Source organism: Dermacentor variabilis, unplaced genomic scaffold (genome assembly GCF_050947875.1).
Source record: "Dermacentor variabilis isolate Ectoservices unplaced genomic scaffold, ASM5094787v1 scaffold_16, whole genome shotgun sequence".
Lineage (NCBI taxonomy): Eukaryota > Metazoa > Arthropoda > Arachnida > Ixodida > Ixodidae > Dermacentor > Dermacentor variabilis.
In genome coordinates this window covers 2,571,312-2,589,982 of record NW_027460324.1, presented here as the reverse complement: position 1 = coordinate 2,589,982, position 18,671 = coordinate 2,571,312, and the positions used below count along the sequence as shown (strand labels likewise).

Genomic DNA, 18,671 nt, shown 5'->3' with positions numbered 1-18,671 from the left:
GCTTGAATGTATCGAAAAGCATCTTCCACGTCCTCTTCAAAATTAAACAACAGCTGTGCACAATTTCATTCAGTCCTCCCATCACCTGTGATAACGAAGGCCGCGTTGACGCTTCCTCATCCGCGTCATCATCTTCCACTGCGTCGTCATTGCCGACTACTTCAACGATGTCATAGGCTGTGGTGGCAGCGCTTAGCATGGCACAGCTGTTGGCAAATAGGTAGCTTGAAGTCGATGTCACCCAACACTTCCAGTACAGACTTTAGATATCGTATATGCTCGCACAATGTACTCACTCGCGTAATTAACACAGCCCCCCCTTTGTCAATCAAAGAAGGGTGTTTTTTTTCTTTTTTCTCACATAATGATCGCACCCTGGACTTGCTGCCACGAAGTAGGAGACACGGTACGATTCGGCATCTGATATGGCGTCCAGCTGGTGCAACTGTGTCCGATGCCTTGTTCGAGGCTGAATTACACCTTGCCTCCTAGTTTTATTGCGATAGAAATTGTATGGATGCTCCAGATGCATTTTTGCTGTCTTCATCACCATGCACTGCATGATGTAGGTGCGAGTGAAAGCGTGCGAGGGAAGCAGACGATCGCGGCTCAATCTCAAGCGCCGTCTTTGCTCGCACAAAAGGTGCCGAGGGGGAGGGGAGGGAGGGACGGCGGCGTCGCACTCTGGCAGCAACTGCGTTTGCACAACAGAGCCCAAGGGCCGCCGACAATCGCGGCTCAATCTCCTGTGTACAACGGAGTAAAGCGGGAAGAAAGCACGTCTTCCGTCGCGCCTTATACGACTTATTCTGGCAACCAGCAACTTCGCATTGCATGGCTGCGGCGCGCCCTATCTTCAAAGCGATCTGGATTGGAGGCTGAGTCGATGGCGGCTCATAACTTTGTGTTTGCTGCGTTCTTGCCGCTCAGTTTGCATTGAAGCGAATGATTGAAAGTTTATATGGCCAATAAAACTACAACCCTTACTTCGTGTAGCTGTCTACACATTTGGTATTGCAATCGATGGTTCGCATTTCGGGCGAAACTGACCTTTTTAGAGGTGGCAGTGCAAAAGAAAAATCATTCAAAATTTTACTTCGTATAATGAGCGCAACTCAACTTTCCACATACTTTTCAGGGAAAAAAGTGCGCTCATTATGCCACGTAAATATGGTATGTTAACACGCAAGCACATGGCTGGAGATACCATATGCATCCTCCAATGGCTCACTGGCTTTATCAGTACGTATGCCAGAAAAAAAGCACTAGTGGTATCCCTGGCCACACGCTCACGCATTGTTGTTAGGAGACCTGAGGTTTATACCTGAAGAGGAACGCAACTGCTCTCTTCAGGTACCCTAGCCCCATTATTGGTAGACCTGGTAGAATGCCACTCAGTATAGTTCTGGTCACCACGACAGACACGTCCTTCAACACACACAAGGCCACTGATACAATGAAAACTAAGAAAACTGCACAAACGCGTTCTGCTTATCTCGCCTGCTCGACCTTTGAGAGTGGCGAGTTGCTCAGAGCAGTCGGATGTGCCACATCAGCCACATGCTCCACTTTCGATGTAACTAACCATGAGACATGGCAGCCACTGAAATCCTAGGAGGCTGTCGCTGAGGCATGGATCAATGCAATGGTGATAAGCACATCGCACCACCTGTTGCTTAGCTAGGAAATTGACCACCAGTGCAAGCCCCAGGAACCAGCCATAGCAGCACACAGTTCAAATTATCTGTGGCAGACCCGATTTTCATGCGAATGAACAAGATTCATAATACATGGAGTTCCATAAAGCTTAGCCAGACTACACCAGTTACTTTGAATTCTCCAAAATTTGAAATTAATGATGTCTGCATTTTGGTTGCCAATCGAACCGCTTCGGACCAACACCATGGTCATGGTTGGCAAACAATGTTCGGACTTGATCTGCACAAGTTGAACCGTGAACATAGTTGATGCGAACGCTATTGCAGTCGCTTGCATCTTCACTGAACTTTTACGACCGCCATTTGGCCGCTAACGTTGACTAAAACCAAAACATTACATTCTTGGCTTGCATTCTGAGGCAGGGATGGAAGCGGTCAAGGAAGTTTCGGAACAGCTCTCGGAGCAGCATATTTGGCACATTGGAGCATGAATTGTGCATTTTATAGCAGTAAATACATGTTTCGGAGCAGCATGGTAAAGGTCAATATGAGGGAAACACAGGCAAATGAAGAAAAGGTGACCTTACAGAGCACTATTTCATTATGGCAGATCAGTTCCGCGGAAGCGTGCACGGCAAGTAAAGTTCATGACAGGAAAAAGTTGTCATTCACCCGACTGTAGCATGAAGCTCCAAAGCAAACTCGTACAGGTTTCTCAGAAACCACCATTAAATTACATACCAGATGTGTCAACTAACTGTGGCCAAGAAAAAAATTAATGAGGGCTTTCCATGAACAGTGCCCACTCCATGTTCATAGGCTGGAAGTTAATGGAAGTTTTTTTTTTTTTTTTATTGTGAACAAGCAACTGTTACGTAATTGTAATGAATTAGCGTTTATTGCCTTACTGATTCAATACGGTTCAAATGCAAAGGTTGTGGAATATGCCGAGAAATGACCGACAGCAGCGTATATAGCGACCTAGGTCATGTGTGGTCTTTTTTTTTTTTTCGACAAAAAAAAAAATGAAAATAAAGCCTGCGAAATTTTCTTTAAAAATTCACGTGACAACGGGTCACTGCAATAGTAATATAAGTGGTCTAAGACATAAACATCGTCATCAGTGCACTATGTATATCACGAATGTGCAAACCTGGGGCACAGTCTTATAAAGGTTCACAAAGTGAACGATTACCAATATCACCCTACTTCACATTTGATAGGGACCGTATGTAATTCCCAAAAACTGCTGACATGTCGAGAAAGAAGTGCCGCCGCTCCTTCCCAGTGCCCCTATTTGAGGAAGTTTATGCAAAGATGGATGCAATATTCGGTGAGAGCAAGCGTTGTCATGGTCAGAGCAGTTTATTTTTACTTTTTGTTTACTTCACGGGCTTTCTTTGTCGTTATCCCAGGTTGTTTTAAATGCTGTTATCGGTCATTTGTGACAGTCACAAAACTTTTTCACTGGCATTTCATCAATTAGCCAAATTTACAAATTTAGGTAATTAAACACATTCACGCACAATGGATGAGGAATATTCACAGTGGCCACCATGAACAACACCCATCAAGGTACAGTGAACACCGTCTGAGTAGTGCACTCTGGTAATTTTTAATTCTTGGCGACCTACAGTTGAGATAGCAGAATACTGCAGAATAAATATGAAGAGGCATACTGATCATTGCAGATTTGCCAGTATTTCACATCGCTTGCCAAGAAATAGCTCTAAGATAATCTTGAAAACAATAAAAGGATAAAAATGTTCGCTAGCTTTCTGGTCTGCGTCATCAACGAATACAGTAAAACGTTGTTCATATGTGCTGAAAAAAAAAAAAGAAGAGGAAAAACGTACTAACCGGGAAAACATACGATCCGAAGAAACTGAAAAAAATTTGACGAACTACTGTTGACATCTACGTAATGCAAGGCGTCGAGCAGATCGTTGCGGCACAAGATGCCGACGCGCGTTGAGCTGGCGGTGCTCCAGCAGCCGGAGATTCATTTTGTTTTCCTATTGCGTGGTGTTTTAACAGGGCAATAGGCAACCGAAACAAAATCGAGCTGGTGGGCGACGCCAGATGCCGCTGAAGCGAAACGCGACACCCATATTTGGATTATTGCCTACTAAAAGCGTGCAGTACGCTACCAATGGCACTATGCACCACGTACTGTAAAACAGATAGGTGAACATACTTATCGCAATAGAAGTGGGGGCGATAGCTGTGAATGTGGCCTGTGACGACCCGGGCGGAGATTTGCTGGTACCAGAATAAGAAGCTGTGCGTGCCATCCTTTTCACGCGAGATGTGCGGCTTATACAGTCTTCGCGCGTTACAACACACCCACGTACAACAGACTTTCAGATATAATGGACCATATTTTAGCCCTAGTTTGTTTTACTTATTTTATTAATGCAACCAAGTTCACTTTTAACAGACAGCACTACAACCGACTATCAGCTACAGTGGACGAAATTAGCAGCACTTTTTTTCAAAATCAGGCATATAAAACGTACTTTCGTCGTGTCGACACGGGCTGACAATTGACCTGCGAGGGTCAGCCAACGATCGCAATATGACGCGTGCAGTAGAGGAAGGCAGGGCAGAAACATGCTGCCTTCAAGGCGAGAGAGAGGGGATTCTACTCTGGTGGCTGCTGCTTATGGCGCGGCCTCCATATCTTGAAAGCCATCTGCAATGTGGACAAAGTGTGCCCAGTGCTGGTAGCTTCATATGCACTGTGCTTTCGACATTTTGTTTGCATTGAAGCGAGAGAGTGCACAGATCAATTTGCTCGCTGCTGATGCCGCAATTATCTTGCTTAATTTGCTGTCACAATTGATGCTTCACCCTTCAGGTGAAATTGAGACTTTTTTGTTTGTTTTTTTACTTTGGAAGTTCATCACTCACTCTTTGCAACAGAGTTAATAGATATTGTGATGAAAAGTTTCGGAAGTGAGGCGTTTCGGATAGTACGGACATCAAATAAAACGGGTGTTTTTTGTTGAATTGTCAGGGTTGTTGTAATGAGAGTCGACTGTACTGTCCTAGATCACGTGCACCTTGCACCTTTTCTTGTTCACATGGGATCTAGCGGACGGAAAATGTATAAAATCGAAGTCTGCAGCAGGGAACGGTGGCAGATATCGGTTATCGTCTATTAAAAGCGTGCGCCACGGTTCCAACGGCGCCATGCACTGCGAGACAGATAGGCGAAGATGCTTATCGCAATAGGATTGGTGGTGATAGTTGTGAATGCTATGTGCGACGACCCCGGAGATTTGCTGGTACTGAAATTAGAAACTGGGTGCACGCCGGCATTTTCATGTGAGACGGGCAGCCGAGTATGGCGGTGAAGCTGCCATGGCAGGGACCTATATATACTGTTCTCGATTGCACACGCCTCGCACTCGGAGTTTACGATCTGCAAGTGCGATACAATCGCAGTTTGAAGATATACTGGATGTTGGTGCCAAAAAATCCTGTGTTCCGGGAACGTTTAAACCGGTGAAAAATTAGCAATACTCTATGGGTCACTTTTCGAGTACGGAACGGGAGTGTATCAATGAAGTTTGATTATCCGGGCTTATTAGCAGTTGCACCACGGTGCCACAAAGCAAGCGTAAAACTGGCAACAGATATTTCATGCACCGGATGATGGTTTTTTAAGTTTTTCGATTCAATCTGTGCAAGACACGTTGTGAACATCATTTTCATGAACGCAATTTCAGAGGCTTGCGTGTTTGCAGGAATTTTAATTAGGCCCACGATTTGCCCTCTAAGGTTCACTAAATACAATACTTTACATTTTCGGCTTGCCTACTGGGGCAGCAAAATCCTGATTTTGTGTGGTGTGGCCCTGCAGGAAATAGCGTAGCTCGAGTGCAAATCTGAGTGATGACTGCAGTTGTCATTGGATATTTGTGACCATGAAGTTTCACGAAAGCAAGCAGGTCGTTTGTCGGCGTGTCGCACTATCATCCCGGTAAGCGGACGTGATGAACGTACCAAATAGATTTAGAACATCACACGCACGATGCTTGCCCATTAATCGACTCAGATGCACCAGCAGGGCACAAAATCGAGTGCTAAAATGCATAACACAACTGATGAGCTACTGTATTTACACGATTGTAAGTCGACCTCCTTTTTTAAATTTGAAAGTATGAAGTTGGGGGGTCGACTTACAATCGAAACCAAAACATGGCCCCGCCAAAAAAAAGCGATACCACAGGAGCTACAACGTAGTTACAATTTTATGCTTGCTCTATGGCCCTACCCATATCTTTTCGCTGTCCCGCGTGTTTGTTTGCTTTTCGGAAGGGTTTTTCAACATTTTGAGAGTCTTACGGTGAGTGCAACTCATGGGGGGGGGGGGGGGGGTGTCGATAGTTGATGGAAGCGCTGCCATTCCCCTTTGCGGCGGCACCCTTAAAACGGCGGCGCTTGCGGGGAGTATCGGTAGTTCATGGAAGAGCAGACACCGCACGCGGGTTTCTATTTCTCTGTTTAAAGGCATTGGTATTGGTTTGACCAACTTTCTGAAGCGTTCCACTTGACTGCCGGCTACGTGCTACTTCTATGCTTCCCCAGTCGTCATGAGTGCTCCAGGCCCACTAACCATTCGGCACTCGTTCACAGCAGTGTTCAAGAGGGCTGCCATCCTTTAAGCCGAAGAAACAAATCACTGCGCAGCGGGCCGCAATTTCGATGTTTCTAAACGGGTGGTGCGAGAGTGGCAACTGCAGTGAAGCGAAATTTTCACCCTGTGACGGCAAGTGAGAAATTTCCCACGTGCCAAAGTCTGGATGCTTTCCGGAGCTGTAGGCTAAGCTTGCGGCGTACGTCGCTGAAATGCGTGATCGGTCCCTGCCAGTGAAGTGCGACGTGATCATGGAATAAGCCCAGACCTCCGCCTTAATTTTAAGGTTCTGCTCCGCTGTGAGTACAACGAGTGGCTGGCGGCAGAAGACTGCGAAATTACGAAAACCGGACCTGTCAAAAGAGCCTCCCTGACGGCTGCGTGTGGTTGGGTGCATTTGGCGTGGGCTGCTGTTCTGCAAGATGTCCTGGTGCGGTTGTTTGCCAAATTTGAAATTTCACTGGACCACGACGCACTGTAGGACCGCAGCAACGATGACAGCACTAGTAAAGACGAGTAGTCCAGTGACCATGTTAGCTACTAAGAAATTTTCATTATCGAACGCGCCCTCGGGTATGCTCTTTTTTTTCCCGGTCAAGCGATATGGGGGGGGGGGGGGGGTCGACTTACATTCGAGTCGACTTACAATCATGTAACTACGGTACACGCTGAGCAGGCGGAGCAGCGTTCGTTCAGCGTGGCTTTTCTTCACGACTGCCCCTGTGAAGTGAGCACCAGTTCAAATCATTTTTAGCTGGTCTACATATATGCAAACGCGCAGCACTTTTAGAAAACATTCATAATATGTTATATAACACAAAATGATCTTCATTTTCTTGAGGCCATGTTACGATGCACCACAACACGCACCCACACTCCAAGGATGCCGATGATGAAACTGATTGCTTAGGCTTGGATTCTAGGGCTAAATGCTAGCCAACGCACGATTATAGCTGTGTGGTTACCACTGAACATGCACATTCTGCCAAATTTGCCAGCTTCATTCGAAATTGGTGTTTTTCCACAGATTGGTGCAGCTCGATGGTTTCGCATTAGATGGTGCAAGTGGCACAGACCTTCCATGCCTTCATAACCACTGAGGTACCAATTTCTGATTCAAAGCAACTGGGGCGAAAATTCCCTGCTATTTTCCCAGATTCTTCAAGAACACACAAATTTCCTGAAAACTGTAGGTTTTCCTGGTTCGTCCTCATGGTGGACACCCTGGCCATGATTGAAAGAGACATGTGACTGCTCGGTCAAACAAGGACGCCAAGGACAATATAGGGGACATTACTTGTACTTACCAATTGAATTAAAGAAGTGATAAATTAATGGCAATGAAAGTGGATGAAAAAACTTGCTGCAGGTGAAGAACGATCCCCCGTCTTCGCATTACATGTGCGATGCTCTAACGAACTGAGCTGCTGCGGCGCAGTTTCCTTATCCCCTTTCTTAGGTATTTACTACTACTACTAGGACGACCCTTGGAAGTGTTAGCGAGCACCACCACTCACACACCTTGGTGGCAGATGTGCAACATCCTTTCTGCTGCAGGTGTCACAAGTACGTGATCTTTTTGGGTGAGGGCAACTGGTTCCCCACCTACAGCAAGTTATTTGATCCACTTTCATTGCCATTACTTTATCATTTCTTTAATTCAATCAATAAGTACAAGTAATTCCCCCTATGAGCAGGCAGAAACCAGCACGTATAAAGAACCACTTGTACACGGCCGTGTGTACGCGTCGGGCGCCATGGGCACGAAGTTGCGAGTTTGGCCGCTTTAGCCCTAATCGTGCCGAGAGTGCTCCTTGGAACCTTGCATGATGAGGGGACATCTGACTTCTCATCGCATTTGACCCGATTTATGATTTCGAGCTTCACGACGAAAGGCGAATTCTGCCGCTTCATCATGGCAACACTGCGGGAGAAGGCGCACAAGGCGCAAACGCAACGAACCAGAAAAGCAGCGAAACAACTCGCACTTTCGCCATCTTGAACGACAAGAGCACAAGAGCCTCTGATTAGCTGTATGAGCAAGCGGTGCAGGCGGGCCAGCATCATTTTTTGTAGGGTGGTGTCGACAGCTCGCCCGACGCAGCGTGATCACGGTAGGGAGAGCGGTTGGATGGAGCCATGCCACCGGGTTTCCCCGCTACCGCGAGGGAAAGCCAACTTCTGGGGGCACTTTTCCGTAGCTTGACGTTCAATATATCGGGGGTCGCTGCTATTTTTGTTTGATGCAAGTGTAATTTTTGCTATGTACACTCATTGTAACTATACCGTAACCAGAAATTTTTCGATATATAGAATAATTTGACGTAAACGGGTTCGATGTAGTTGGGTTCGACTGTATTGCCAACACGGCGATAAACTATCTTCCATCTCCGAATTTCAAATTAAACAAAATTTTTTTTTTCAAATTCAAATTTGTTTATACCGATTGCCCAATAATACAGAAGATGTAGTGGTCCCTTCCTTGTAAGAGAAATCTATCGGCAACTGTACTTATTTGCATAAGGGATAGAATCAATATATAACAAAATTTCAATAAATGAGGCAAACTGACAAATTTTACTAAGTCATATAATGGTTTACTTGTACCATTAATTTTTCTTGTTGGTACTTTTTTGCAATCTTGTGCACTGCTGTGTTACGAGACCTTCAAGAATTTCAGAAACAATTTAGTTTTAGTAAAACATAACATCTGTAATATCTTAGAATGAGCCCAAACTTGTAAAAAAGATTTGGGAGCAGCAATACTCGCTGCACCTAATTCAGAAGAGCTTTGCTTAGTCCCTCTGTAGTAGCACATGTCTGTACTGACACGTCGGCATTTGAGAGTGGTCACCTGTTCTCATCATTGACGCCGTCTACCAGAGCACCTGTCGGTGGAGGTTGGTCACTGCAGGAGAGCCCACCAGTGAGGGTGGGCTCGCAGAACACCTCGAAAGGCGCACTGGCTGCAACACCCGCAACAGCACCTTCAAGAGGGGTCTGTGCCTCGTCCTCTGCACTACCTGAAAGCACCAATGCACATGTTGCTAGGTCACCACAAAAAGCTGGAACAAACAATGCTGCACCATACATGCAGATGTATTGCATTCAAAATTAACCCTAATTATAACAGTGAGCGTATATTTGGAACTCCTCATTACGTAACACAAGTAGTGAAGACATAGGCAGCACGGTGGGCACAGCCATTGATGTCGTGCAAGTCGGGCAGCTCTGGTTGCTGCTGGCACCAAGGGCTGCTTTTTGCCCATGTTCACCGCTTGGGAGGTGTTATGAAAAACCCTCCTTAGCAATTTGTGGAGGTGCTGGGTAGCATACTGTCTTGTAACTCCAAAGCTGGGTGCTACCCACTACTGCGATGATGCCCGATAAAGCCTACGTAGCAAGGTATGCCACAGACTCTTCCAATGGCCATTGTTTCGAGTGTGCTGTGCCAGTATGACCCAGCCGTCATTAGTAGCCCCTATAACTACAACAGGGAGGTTTGGTCATTGCACAAAATAACAAGTGGGACAGGGCCACCAAGTCACACAACGTGCTGTTTTTAAAAGGACACTAAAGAGAATTACTAAATCAGTTTGGAATAATAAGGATAAAACTGATAAATTTGAGGATTCTGTTGAAAAAAGTCCTTGAGAGAAAGGTGACTTGGCGCAGTGCTTGTGAGCTCCACACGCCTCGCACAACTAGAAAATTTGGCCGAGACGTTTATAACAGCGTATGCTATCCGCGGACTGTATCAACAAGCCTAAGTGGTGGTTAAGGACCCCGTCAGCAGTACATAAGGCATTTAAAGGACACGTGAAAGAATAGCCCATGAAAATTGTGCCTGTGCACGGACGCACTTGCTACTGCTGCTGCTTCCACCGTGCGATCTTGTTGGCTCAGTGATGGCTGATCCAGGCGTGATTGTGCCAAGGTGCAGTTCCAAAGGCTGCGCACGACGTTCGACACGTCAGCTGTGCGTAGGCTCGTGCCACTCTGGGTACTTTCTGCACTCGCAGCCCCGCTCGCCTGGTGAACACTCGAGATGCCAGGTGGTACTTCCTCAGGTTGGCCAGGGGCTGCAAAGGACAAGCATTGAAGGTGCCAGTTGCAGTGGTTTGGGGCAAGTTGCTGTTTCAAGTAGGTGGCAAGGCATAATGCAAGAGCAGCCCTGCATCCTGCACCAGTGAAAAGTGGAAACTTCACGGTATAGCATCCCAGTGGCATTTAGCACGCTTTGATGCCACTAGCATCGAAAACAGATTATACCCCATCTCACACTGCAGCCTCTCAACCATAACACAACATGCACCAGCTTGACTGGCGGGCAGCACACCAGCTAGCAGTTCAGGTCCACTTAAGGAAGAGCACCCAGCTTGCGTCTTTGCCAAACAAAAAAGCGCTCGCTCACTGGCAGGGATGTTAACCGAACTTTCATATAGCCTTGCCCTGGGCCTTTCCACTCCTTCGTGTCGCTCACTCACTGCACACTTGTGCACATGCTCTGCAGCAATACCTGGCCACTGCACTCCTGCAGGCCATGGTCAGCATGCTGAGGTATGCAGGTTTTTCAGAGCTCGTGATGTCAGCAACGTGATGTAGCAGACATACTCGGCTGCTGCCTTGCACACCGGAAACAAAACTATATCCGTGCCTTAAAGTAACACAAGCTTGCTGCAGGATTTTCAGCTTATGTCTCGTCAATATCCTTCAAGCTTAAATCCCACATGTCAGTAATGACACAGCACACACAGAGGCACGATCGGAGATCATGTTCGAAACGCGTATTCAGTTTGCCTTCAGTTTTGCCTCGCACGCCTGGCCTAGGCTGCGCCGACGTTGGCAGCAGCACCCGTCGATCCCCAGTGAGAGCTATCCAAGCAGCATGCGTTTTGAACGTTCTGTTCCCACCCCAGTTTCAAGTTTCAGCTGCCGCTTGGGTACCGACCCAGAGTTTGAGAAGTGGTTGCACCGGTTGAGGGAAGAGATGGGTTTCGATAGGGATACTATTTTTCCCAAACCTGAGCTCCACGTTGACAACAGAATCAACGATTTGCCACTGCCAGGCTCACCGGGTTCCCCTGATGACAACAATAATCGCCGGTAAGCGTAAATATGAAAACTGACTATCTCTATTCGATACGCACTATTGTACTTGTAGTAATCCTTGCCGTAAAGTGATGGCGGGAAATGCATAGATGCTGGCGCCGATCGGATGCCGACAGCCCTGAAGCCACTACAATTGACATGTGCTAATGATTAAATTTACAGCCCACAACGCAACAAGGGCAATTCATGGTGCTCACGAAACGAAACATTGAGACGAACACTGACTGCAGCTCATGTCATACAGAGCACATAACACAAGCAGACAATACTTGCTGTGTGCCAGAAGTGCTCGAGTGTAGGGATAAACTGTTGTGTATTCTTTGTTACTTTCTCTTTAGAGATCCAAATTAACCAACATCCCAACTAATACGAACAACATTCGTTTAGCAAAAACTTACTAAAAATTACCGATGATGTGACATGGTTTCCAAATCTGATAGCTCGCCCGAATGATGACACGTGCCCTTTCTACGCAGTAGGGGATGAGGTGGCTGGAAACTCAGGGAACCGGCACCACTGTAATTACTCCATAGTGTAATAGTTACTGTATAGTGTCTTAGTTCTTTGGCGCAATGTCATAGTTACTGTAGCTTCTTAGTTACTGCATAGGATAGTTGACCCAGTGTGTCTTATAATACAGTTACTGCTTAATGTAGTTAGTTGACACCGAGTATCATAGTTACTGCATAGTGTCATAATTAGTTGACGCAACGTCATAGTTACCGTAGTTTCTTGGTTACTGCATAGTGTCGTAGTTACTTTAGTGTCAGAAATACAGCATCGTAGTAAGTTGATGCGGTGTCATAGTTACCGTTGTATAAGTGTTGCATAGTGTCACAAATGACAGAGTGTCATAGCTATGGCAGTCACATAGTTGTGAACAGTATCTACTCACATTTTTAGAACTTTATAATAAATTGCATGCTTTATGCGGAGAGCTCAAATGTATCACTGATTAGAAGGACCTACCATAAAAAAATTAAATTATGGGGTTTTACATGCCAAAAAAACACTTTCTGATTATGAGGCACGCCATAGTGGAGGACTCCAGAAATTTCGACCACCTGGGGTTCTTTAACGTGCACCTAAATCTATGTACACGGGTGTTTTCGCATTTCGCCCCAACCAAAATGTGGCGGCTGCCGCTGAGATTCGATCGAGCGATCTCGTGCTCAGCAGCTCTCAGCGATTTCGTTCCCAACAACATAGCCGCTGAGCAACCATGGCAGGTCAAAAGGACCTACCCTAGCAACTCGGTAAGTTTGTACAAAATCATCAAAATCGTTTCAGGGTTCCCTAAAAAAAGTACCTACGCATAATTTGTGCCCAATGTTTATACCCTTATTCGACAGTTGTCGACTTGGAGCGAGCATACAGTGTGTATTGAATGAAATCAAGAAAAGAAAAAACAAATATTAACCTGATTATCAGAAAACCTGACACTAAGTTTAACGCTTATAAATTTTGTGCAGGAAGACCAGTCGCTGTACATGCCCAGGATTCCACTCTCATTGCACGACAAGAACGTCACTAGCTGTCAGAAACTTTGGTAACCAGGAATCGAGATGTATAGTACAGTCTACATTTACCATATTTACTCGCATAACGATCGCACTTTTTTCTCAGAAAAATTGATGCAAAATCAGGGGTGCGATCATTACGTGGGTTAAATTTCCCGCGAAACGAAAAAAAATTTTTTTACGGCCCGCGTTTGCTGCGGGACGCCAAAACAAAAATGGCGGCCGGCGGTCACAGCGGCATGGAGAGCTGCGAGTTCTGCCGACGTAGATCTAGTCATGTGTGACAATTTTATTCTAACTGTAACCTGCTTAGCTGGAACAACGAATGCGGCAGTTAACCGGTAGGTGAGATCAAACTGTCTGTATACCGTATTTACTCGAATCTAACACGCACTTTCCTTCCGGTAAAACGGGTAAAAAAATTGCATGCGCATTAGAATCGAGTACGACACTAAATCCGCCTTAGTATATCTCTATCGGCATTCAAAAAATGGGCGCCTCCTACGTGCTTTTAGCCTTGCTGCCGTAGCTTCCTCCATGTACATCCCTCCATGATATACGTGTAACCAGGCACTGGTGTAACCTAGTCTACCGCCTGTCTTCCTGTTTTCTGCGTTTATTCAACCAGCATGAAACCGCCGACTGCAAAGACACGCCGAGTCCACCATGATGCCACATTTCAAAGTAAAGTTATCATGTGTATGCAGACGGAGGGAAATCGGGCCGCATCACAGGTGTTCGGAGTTCCCGAAACTTGCGTGAGGGACTGGGGCAAACAGAAGAATATTTTCCGGCAAAGCAACAAGGAAGGGTTTCAGTGGACCGAAGCAGGGACGCTTTGCCAAAATAGAAGAGCTGCTTGCAGAATACGTGCAAGAGCAGCAAGCGGCACAGCGGCCTGTGACGACCGATCTGCTCAAAGTACAGGCAATGCAATTAGCCCTACAGAAAGAGCTAATGCGGAGTGACTTCAAAACGAGCAGGTGCTGGCTATCAAATTTTATGAAAAAAGAAAGGCTTTTCTCTTTAAAGGCAGACAGGGATGTGCCAAAAATTGCCCGAAGAATATCGAAAGAAATTGCACAGTTTTCAGCTGTTCGTTTTGAAGTTGCGCCATAGAAACGGCTACCACTTCGGACAGATTGGAAATGCCGATCAGATGCCGCTCTACTTTAACATGCCTGCCACCACAACCGTTGAAAAGAAGGGGGCGAAGGAAGTGCTCGTTCTGTCTTCCGGCCACGAAAAAACTAGTTCTTTTGCAAACAGTGCGAATAACAGGACACAGAGAGAGGCACATGACATGTGCTGTGTCGCTGTGTTTAACACAGCGACACAGCACGACACCACAGCGCCTGTGTTGTGTGCGCCTTTGTGTCCTGTTATTCGCACTGTTTGTAAAAGAATGTGTTCGTACCAACAAATCTGGCTAGCCACTATTCTGAAGAAAAAGAAACTGGTCACCGCAATGCTTTGTTGCACTGCAGATGGGCACAAGCTGCCCCGTAGCTTATCTTCAGACGAAAGACGCTCCCGAAAGGAATCGTGTTTCCGAGTGGCGTGATTATGCACGCAAACGAAAATGACCACGGACTTGGTCACTGACTGGATTGATAACGTTTGGTGGAAGAGACTCAGCGGTAGTTTGGGTCTGCGTGGGATGCTTGTGCTCGACGTGTTCAGGTGCCACCTTGACCAGCGCATCAAGGACAAGCTGGCTGCATGCAACACCGACCTTGTCGTGATACCTGGCGGCATGACATCGCAGCTCCAGCCACTCGATGTTTGTTTGAACAAGCCAGTGGAAGATACAATTCGGGCGCTCTACACCGAATGGCTTGTCAGTGGCTTCCACGAATTCACGCCCGCCAATAAAAGGAAGCGTGCCTCGCTGCAGGACTTTGCTGGATGGGTGAAAGATGCATGGTGCACGAACCCGCTTGCCATGGTCAACATGGCCTTTAATAAAATGTGGGATTTCGTATGCCATGGACGGCACCAAGGATCAAATGCTTTGGTCTGTTGATAGCGATAAGGAGTTGTCTGATAGCGAAGACGAGCGATATCTATTGCCCCACGTGAGTCGTACCGGCGCAGTGAAAATCTTGGTGGCAAGGTACGCCGCTTCCATTTGTGCTTTATTCATCGCAGCTTTAGTGTATTGGGAATAAATCTGTTTTTTCCAAATGAGAGAAAACAGTATTTTTATATGAAAGCGCGAGGTGTGCGGTATTGCACTCCATCTTTTTTTTTTTTTTTTTTTTTTGGTCAAGGAAAACTGGTGCATGTTACAATCGAGGTTATCATTTCTTAAAATTTTTTTTTTGTCACGGAAAACGGGTGCGAGTTACAATTGAGGGCGCGTTAGAATAGAGTAAATACGGTATATATGTATGCGGTCTTGATATGTCTGGTGCAGTAATAGGAGCATAAGTTGCTTCAGAGTCGGCGATGGATGACTGGCCTTCTTTGTAATTCCAGGAATAGCAAAATTCACCTGACGGCTGTCGCAGGCACCACAGCAGAGATGAAGGATTCACCGCCGGTGTAAAAGATGATGGTATGCACTCTTGATGAGCGCTAATCACTCTTGAAAAAATCGCTTGAGGTCTCTCGGCTGGTAGGGAGGCCACCCAAGTCATTTTTATTCTTCTGTGAATTGCCTTCTCATGGTCAGGGTTCCCTGTGATTAGTTGACCTAGGTAAACATACTCCTTCACAGACTCGAGAGGCCGACTGGCAATCCTGAACTCTTGTTCCTTTGTCCAACTATTTATCATTATCTTTGTCTTCTGCATATTAATCTTCAACCCCACTCTTACATTCTCTCTGTTAAGGTCCTCAATCATTTGTTGTAACTCATCTGCATTGTTGCTGAATGGAACAATGTCATCAGCAAACCGAAGGTTGTTGAGATATTCGCCGTCGATCTTTACTTCTAAGCCTTCCCAGTTTAATAGCACGAACACTTCTTCCAAGCACGGAGTGAATAGCATTGGAGAGATTGTGTCTCCCTGTCTGACCCCTTTCTTTATAGGTATCTTCCTGCTTTTCTTGTGTAGAATTAAGGTAGCTGTAGAACCTCTGTAGATATTTTCCAAGGTATTTACGTAAGTGTTCTGCACTCCTTGATTACATAATGCCTCTACGACTGCTGGTGTCTCTACTGAATCAAATGCCTTTTCGTAATGAAGCCACATAGAGAGGCTTATTGTACTCTGCGGATTTCTCAACCTGATTGATGACATGGATGTGATCTATTGTAGAGTATCCCTTCCTAAAGCCAGCCTGTTCCCTTCATTGACTAAAGTCCAGTGTTGCCCTTATTCTATTGGAGATTATTTTGGTAAACATTTATATAATACTGGGAGTAAGCTAATGGGCCTATTATTTTTCAATTCTTTAATGTCTACCTTTTTGCAGATTAGAATAATGTTTCCATTCTTCCAATTTTCTGGGACCCTTGCAGTCGATAGACATGTCGTATAAAGAGCCGCCAGTTTTTCAAGCATTATGTCTCCTCCATCTTTGATTAAATACTGTTATTCCATGTTCTCCTGCCGCACTTCCTTGCTTCATGTCTTCCAAATGTGTCTTGCAAATGTGTAAAAAAGGTCGTAGTTCACACCCATCTATTTCTTCTACATTTGCACTTACATTAGTTTTCGCTGGCTTTCGTTTTTACAAGAAGATCATGAGCGAGTATTCGCAACTGCTAAATTACAAGCATTGTAAGTGCAGCGGTAATAGGTACTTCAATACATTCCCCGCGCTAACTGTACAAACAATGTCTTAACTGACCGCAGACACATGTGATGTAGCTTGAAGGAGGCAACGTGTAGGCTCTTTCCAACCACAGAAAAAGGACAACTTCCAAGGAAGCTTTTCTTACGCACGGCTCCGCACCATTGTAGCGGCCCGTGTCCCCACTCTGACAATTTGCCCTTTGAGCGAAGGTCTCTGCCAAGGCATCCTTCTCTCATTTGGCGGCGATTCAGTATCAGTTCCACCTCTTAGGAATGACTTCTCCGATGTGTGAGACAGGCAGCCGAGACTGTGAGTTGTTTGGTGCACCGCCTTGAACACGCTACTAGGGAATTCCCGGTAAGCGCTGAAAGTTTTTATTTCTTCTTATTTTCTTTTTTTTCACACTACATTTAACTATTGTTCAGGTTTGCCAAAAACGTATCGTATACGCCCGCACCATGTTACACCAGTCACCCGCATGCATACGGGTGACTCCGAAACCACCATGTTGGAACCATTCAGCAATACTACACCGTGTCCCCTGCGCACATGTGACTCGAACTACGAGGCCGGAACCGCTTAGAAATCTGTCTATATTGAGTTGCCCATCGCAATCAGGAAAACCCTTCTATCGCGGACAAATCAAAGAAGTTTTTACGCTTATAGGGCACTCCGGGGTATACTTGTCGGCGATAAGGTAGCCACCCCGCTTGCGGGATTTCCTGACTGAGCTATGGCGAATGCTCGGTTGCCGTAGTTGGAAGTCCGAATCCCGCCATGAGTTTCTTTTCTTTTTTTTTGAGTGATGGTGAGCTTGATGACGCCTGTCACCGGCAAAAGATGCCAAGAGCGAGTGGGGCTATACTAATCCAGGTACATCCAAATTAAGAAGGCCCACTAAGCTTGAACAAAGACACACCCTCACCAGAACACAAACTGGCCTCCCTGGTGCTGCATTCGGCCACAACCTCCCCAATGGTATCTACAATTAACTCACGGCCCTCAGACCCCAGCAGCTGAGGAGCACCTGTCCAAGGCGGCGGTCGGACCTGTAACGCAGCAGAGGGTGCTAAGAATGTCTGGGTCCGGACAGGCCGTCAATGTAAACTGACCCCGTCAACCTTTAATTGTCGAACTCTATCGAGTGAGGCTAGCTTAGCAGTACTGTTCGAGGAATTATCAGACATTGTTTGGGATATCATCAGCCTTAGTGAGGTTAGAACTGGTGAGGCTTATACATTGCTAAATAACGGACATGTCCTCTGCTATTGAGGTCTCCCAGATAAGAAGCAATACGGGGTAGGATTCATAATCCATAAGGACGTAGCGGGCAACACTGACGAATTGTAAAGCATTAATGAGAGGGTAGCAGTATTCGCAATAAAACTAAATAGGAGGCATAGAATAAAAGTAGCACAAGTCTACGCTGCAACCTCCAGTCACGATGATGAAATAGAACAGTTTTATGAAGATGTTGAATTAGCGATGAGAAAAGGGCAAACTCAATATACTACAGCCATGGGCAACTTCAATGTAAAAATGGAGGAAAAGCAGGCTGGTGAATAAGCAATTGGCAATAACGGCATTGATTCTAGGAACACTAGAGGACAGATGCTGGTAGAATTTGCGGAAACTAATGAGCTGCAAATAATGAACATCGTCCTCAGGAACTACAGCAACAGAAAGTGAACCTGGAGGAGCCCTGATGGTTAAACAAGAAATTAAATCGATTTCACACTTCCTGCCAATATCAGCACAGTGAAGGATGCATAAGTATTAGGTAGGGTAAAGTGCAGTGATCATAGGTTAGTGAGGTGTAAGATTCACCTTAATTTGAAGAGAGAAAGAGCTAAATTGGTCAAGAAGAAACAGGTCAACCTAGTGGCAGTAAGGGTAAAAGCAGACAAATTCAGCCTGGTACTTGCAAACAAATATGGAGCCTTACAACAGAGATGATGATGATGATGACGTAGAGATAATGACTGAATT

At 45.8% G+C, this 18,671-nt stretch overlaps 1 protein-coding gene across 4 annotated transcripts in view; it reads right to left on the bottom strand.

The window, feature by feature from the left end:
• LOC142568055 (uncharacterized) overlaps positions 1–18,671 on the bottom strand; it is a 403,528-nt gene that overhangs the window by 198,719 nt on the left and 186,138 nt on the right. For all 4 annotated transcript variants that reach the window (XM_075678140.1, XM_075678141.1, XM_075678138.1 and 1 more), the window contains 2 exons: positions 10,167–10,385; positions 9,158–9,326 (listed from right to left, as the gene is read on the bottom strand). In XM_075678140.1, the coding sequence (XP_075534255.1) occupies positions 9,158–9,326; positions 10,167–10,385 (388 nt within the window). The remainder of the gene's footprint in view (positions 1–9,157; positions 9,327–10,166; positions 10,386–18,671) is intronic.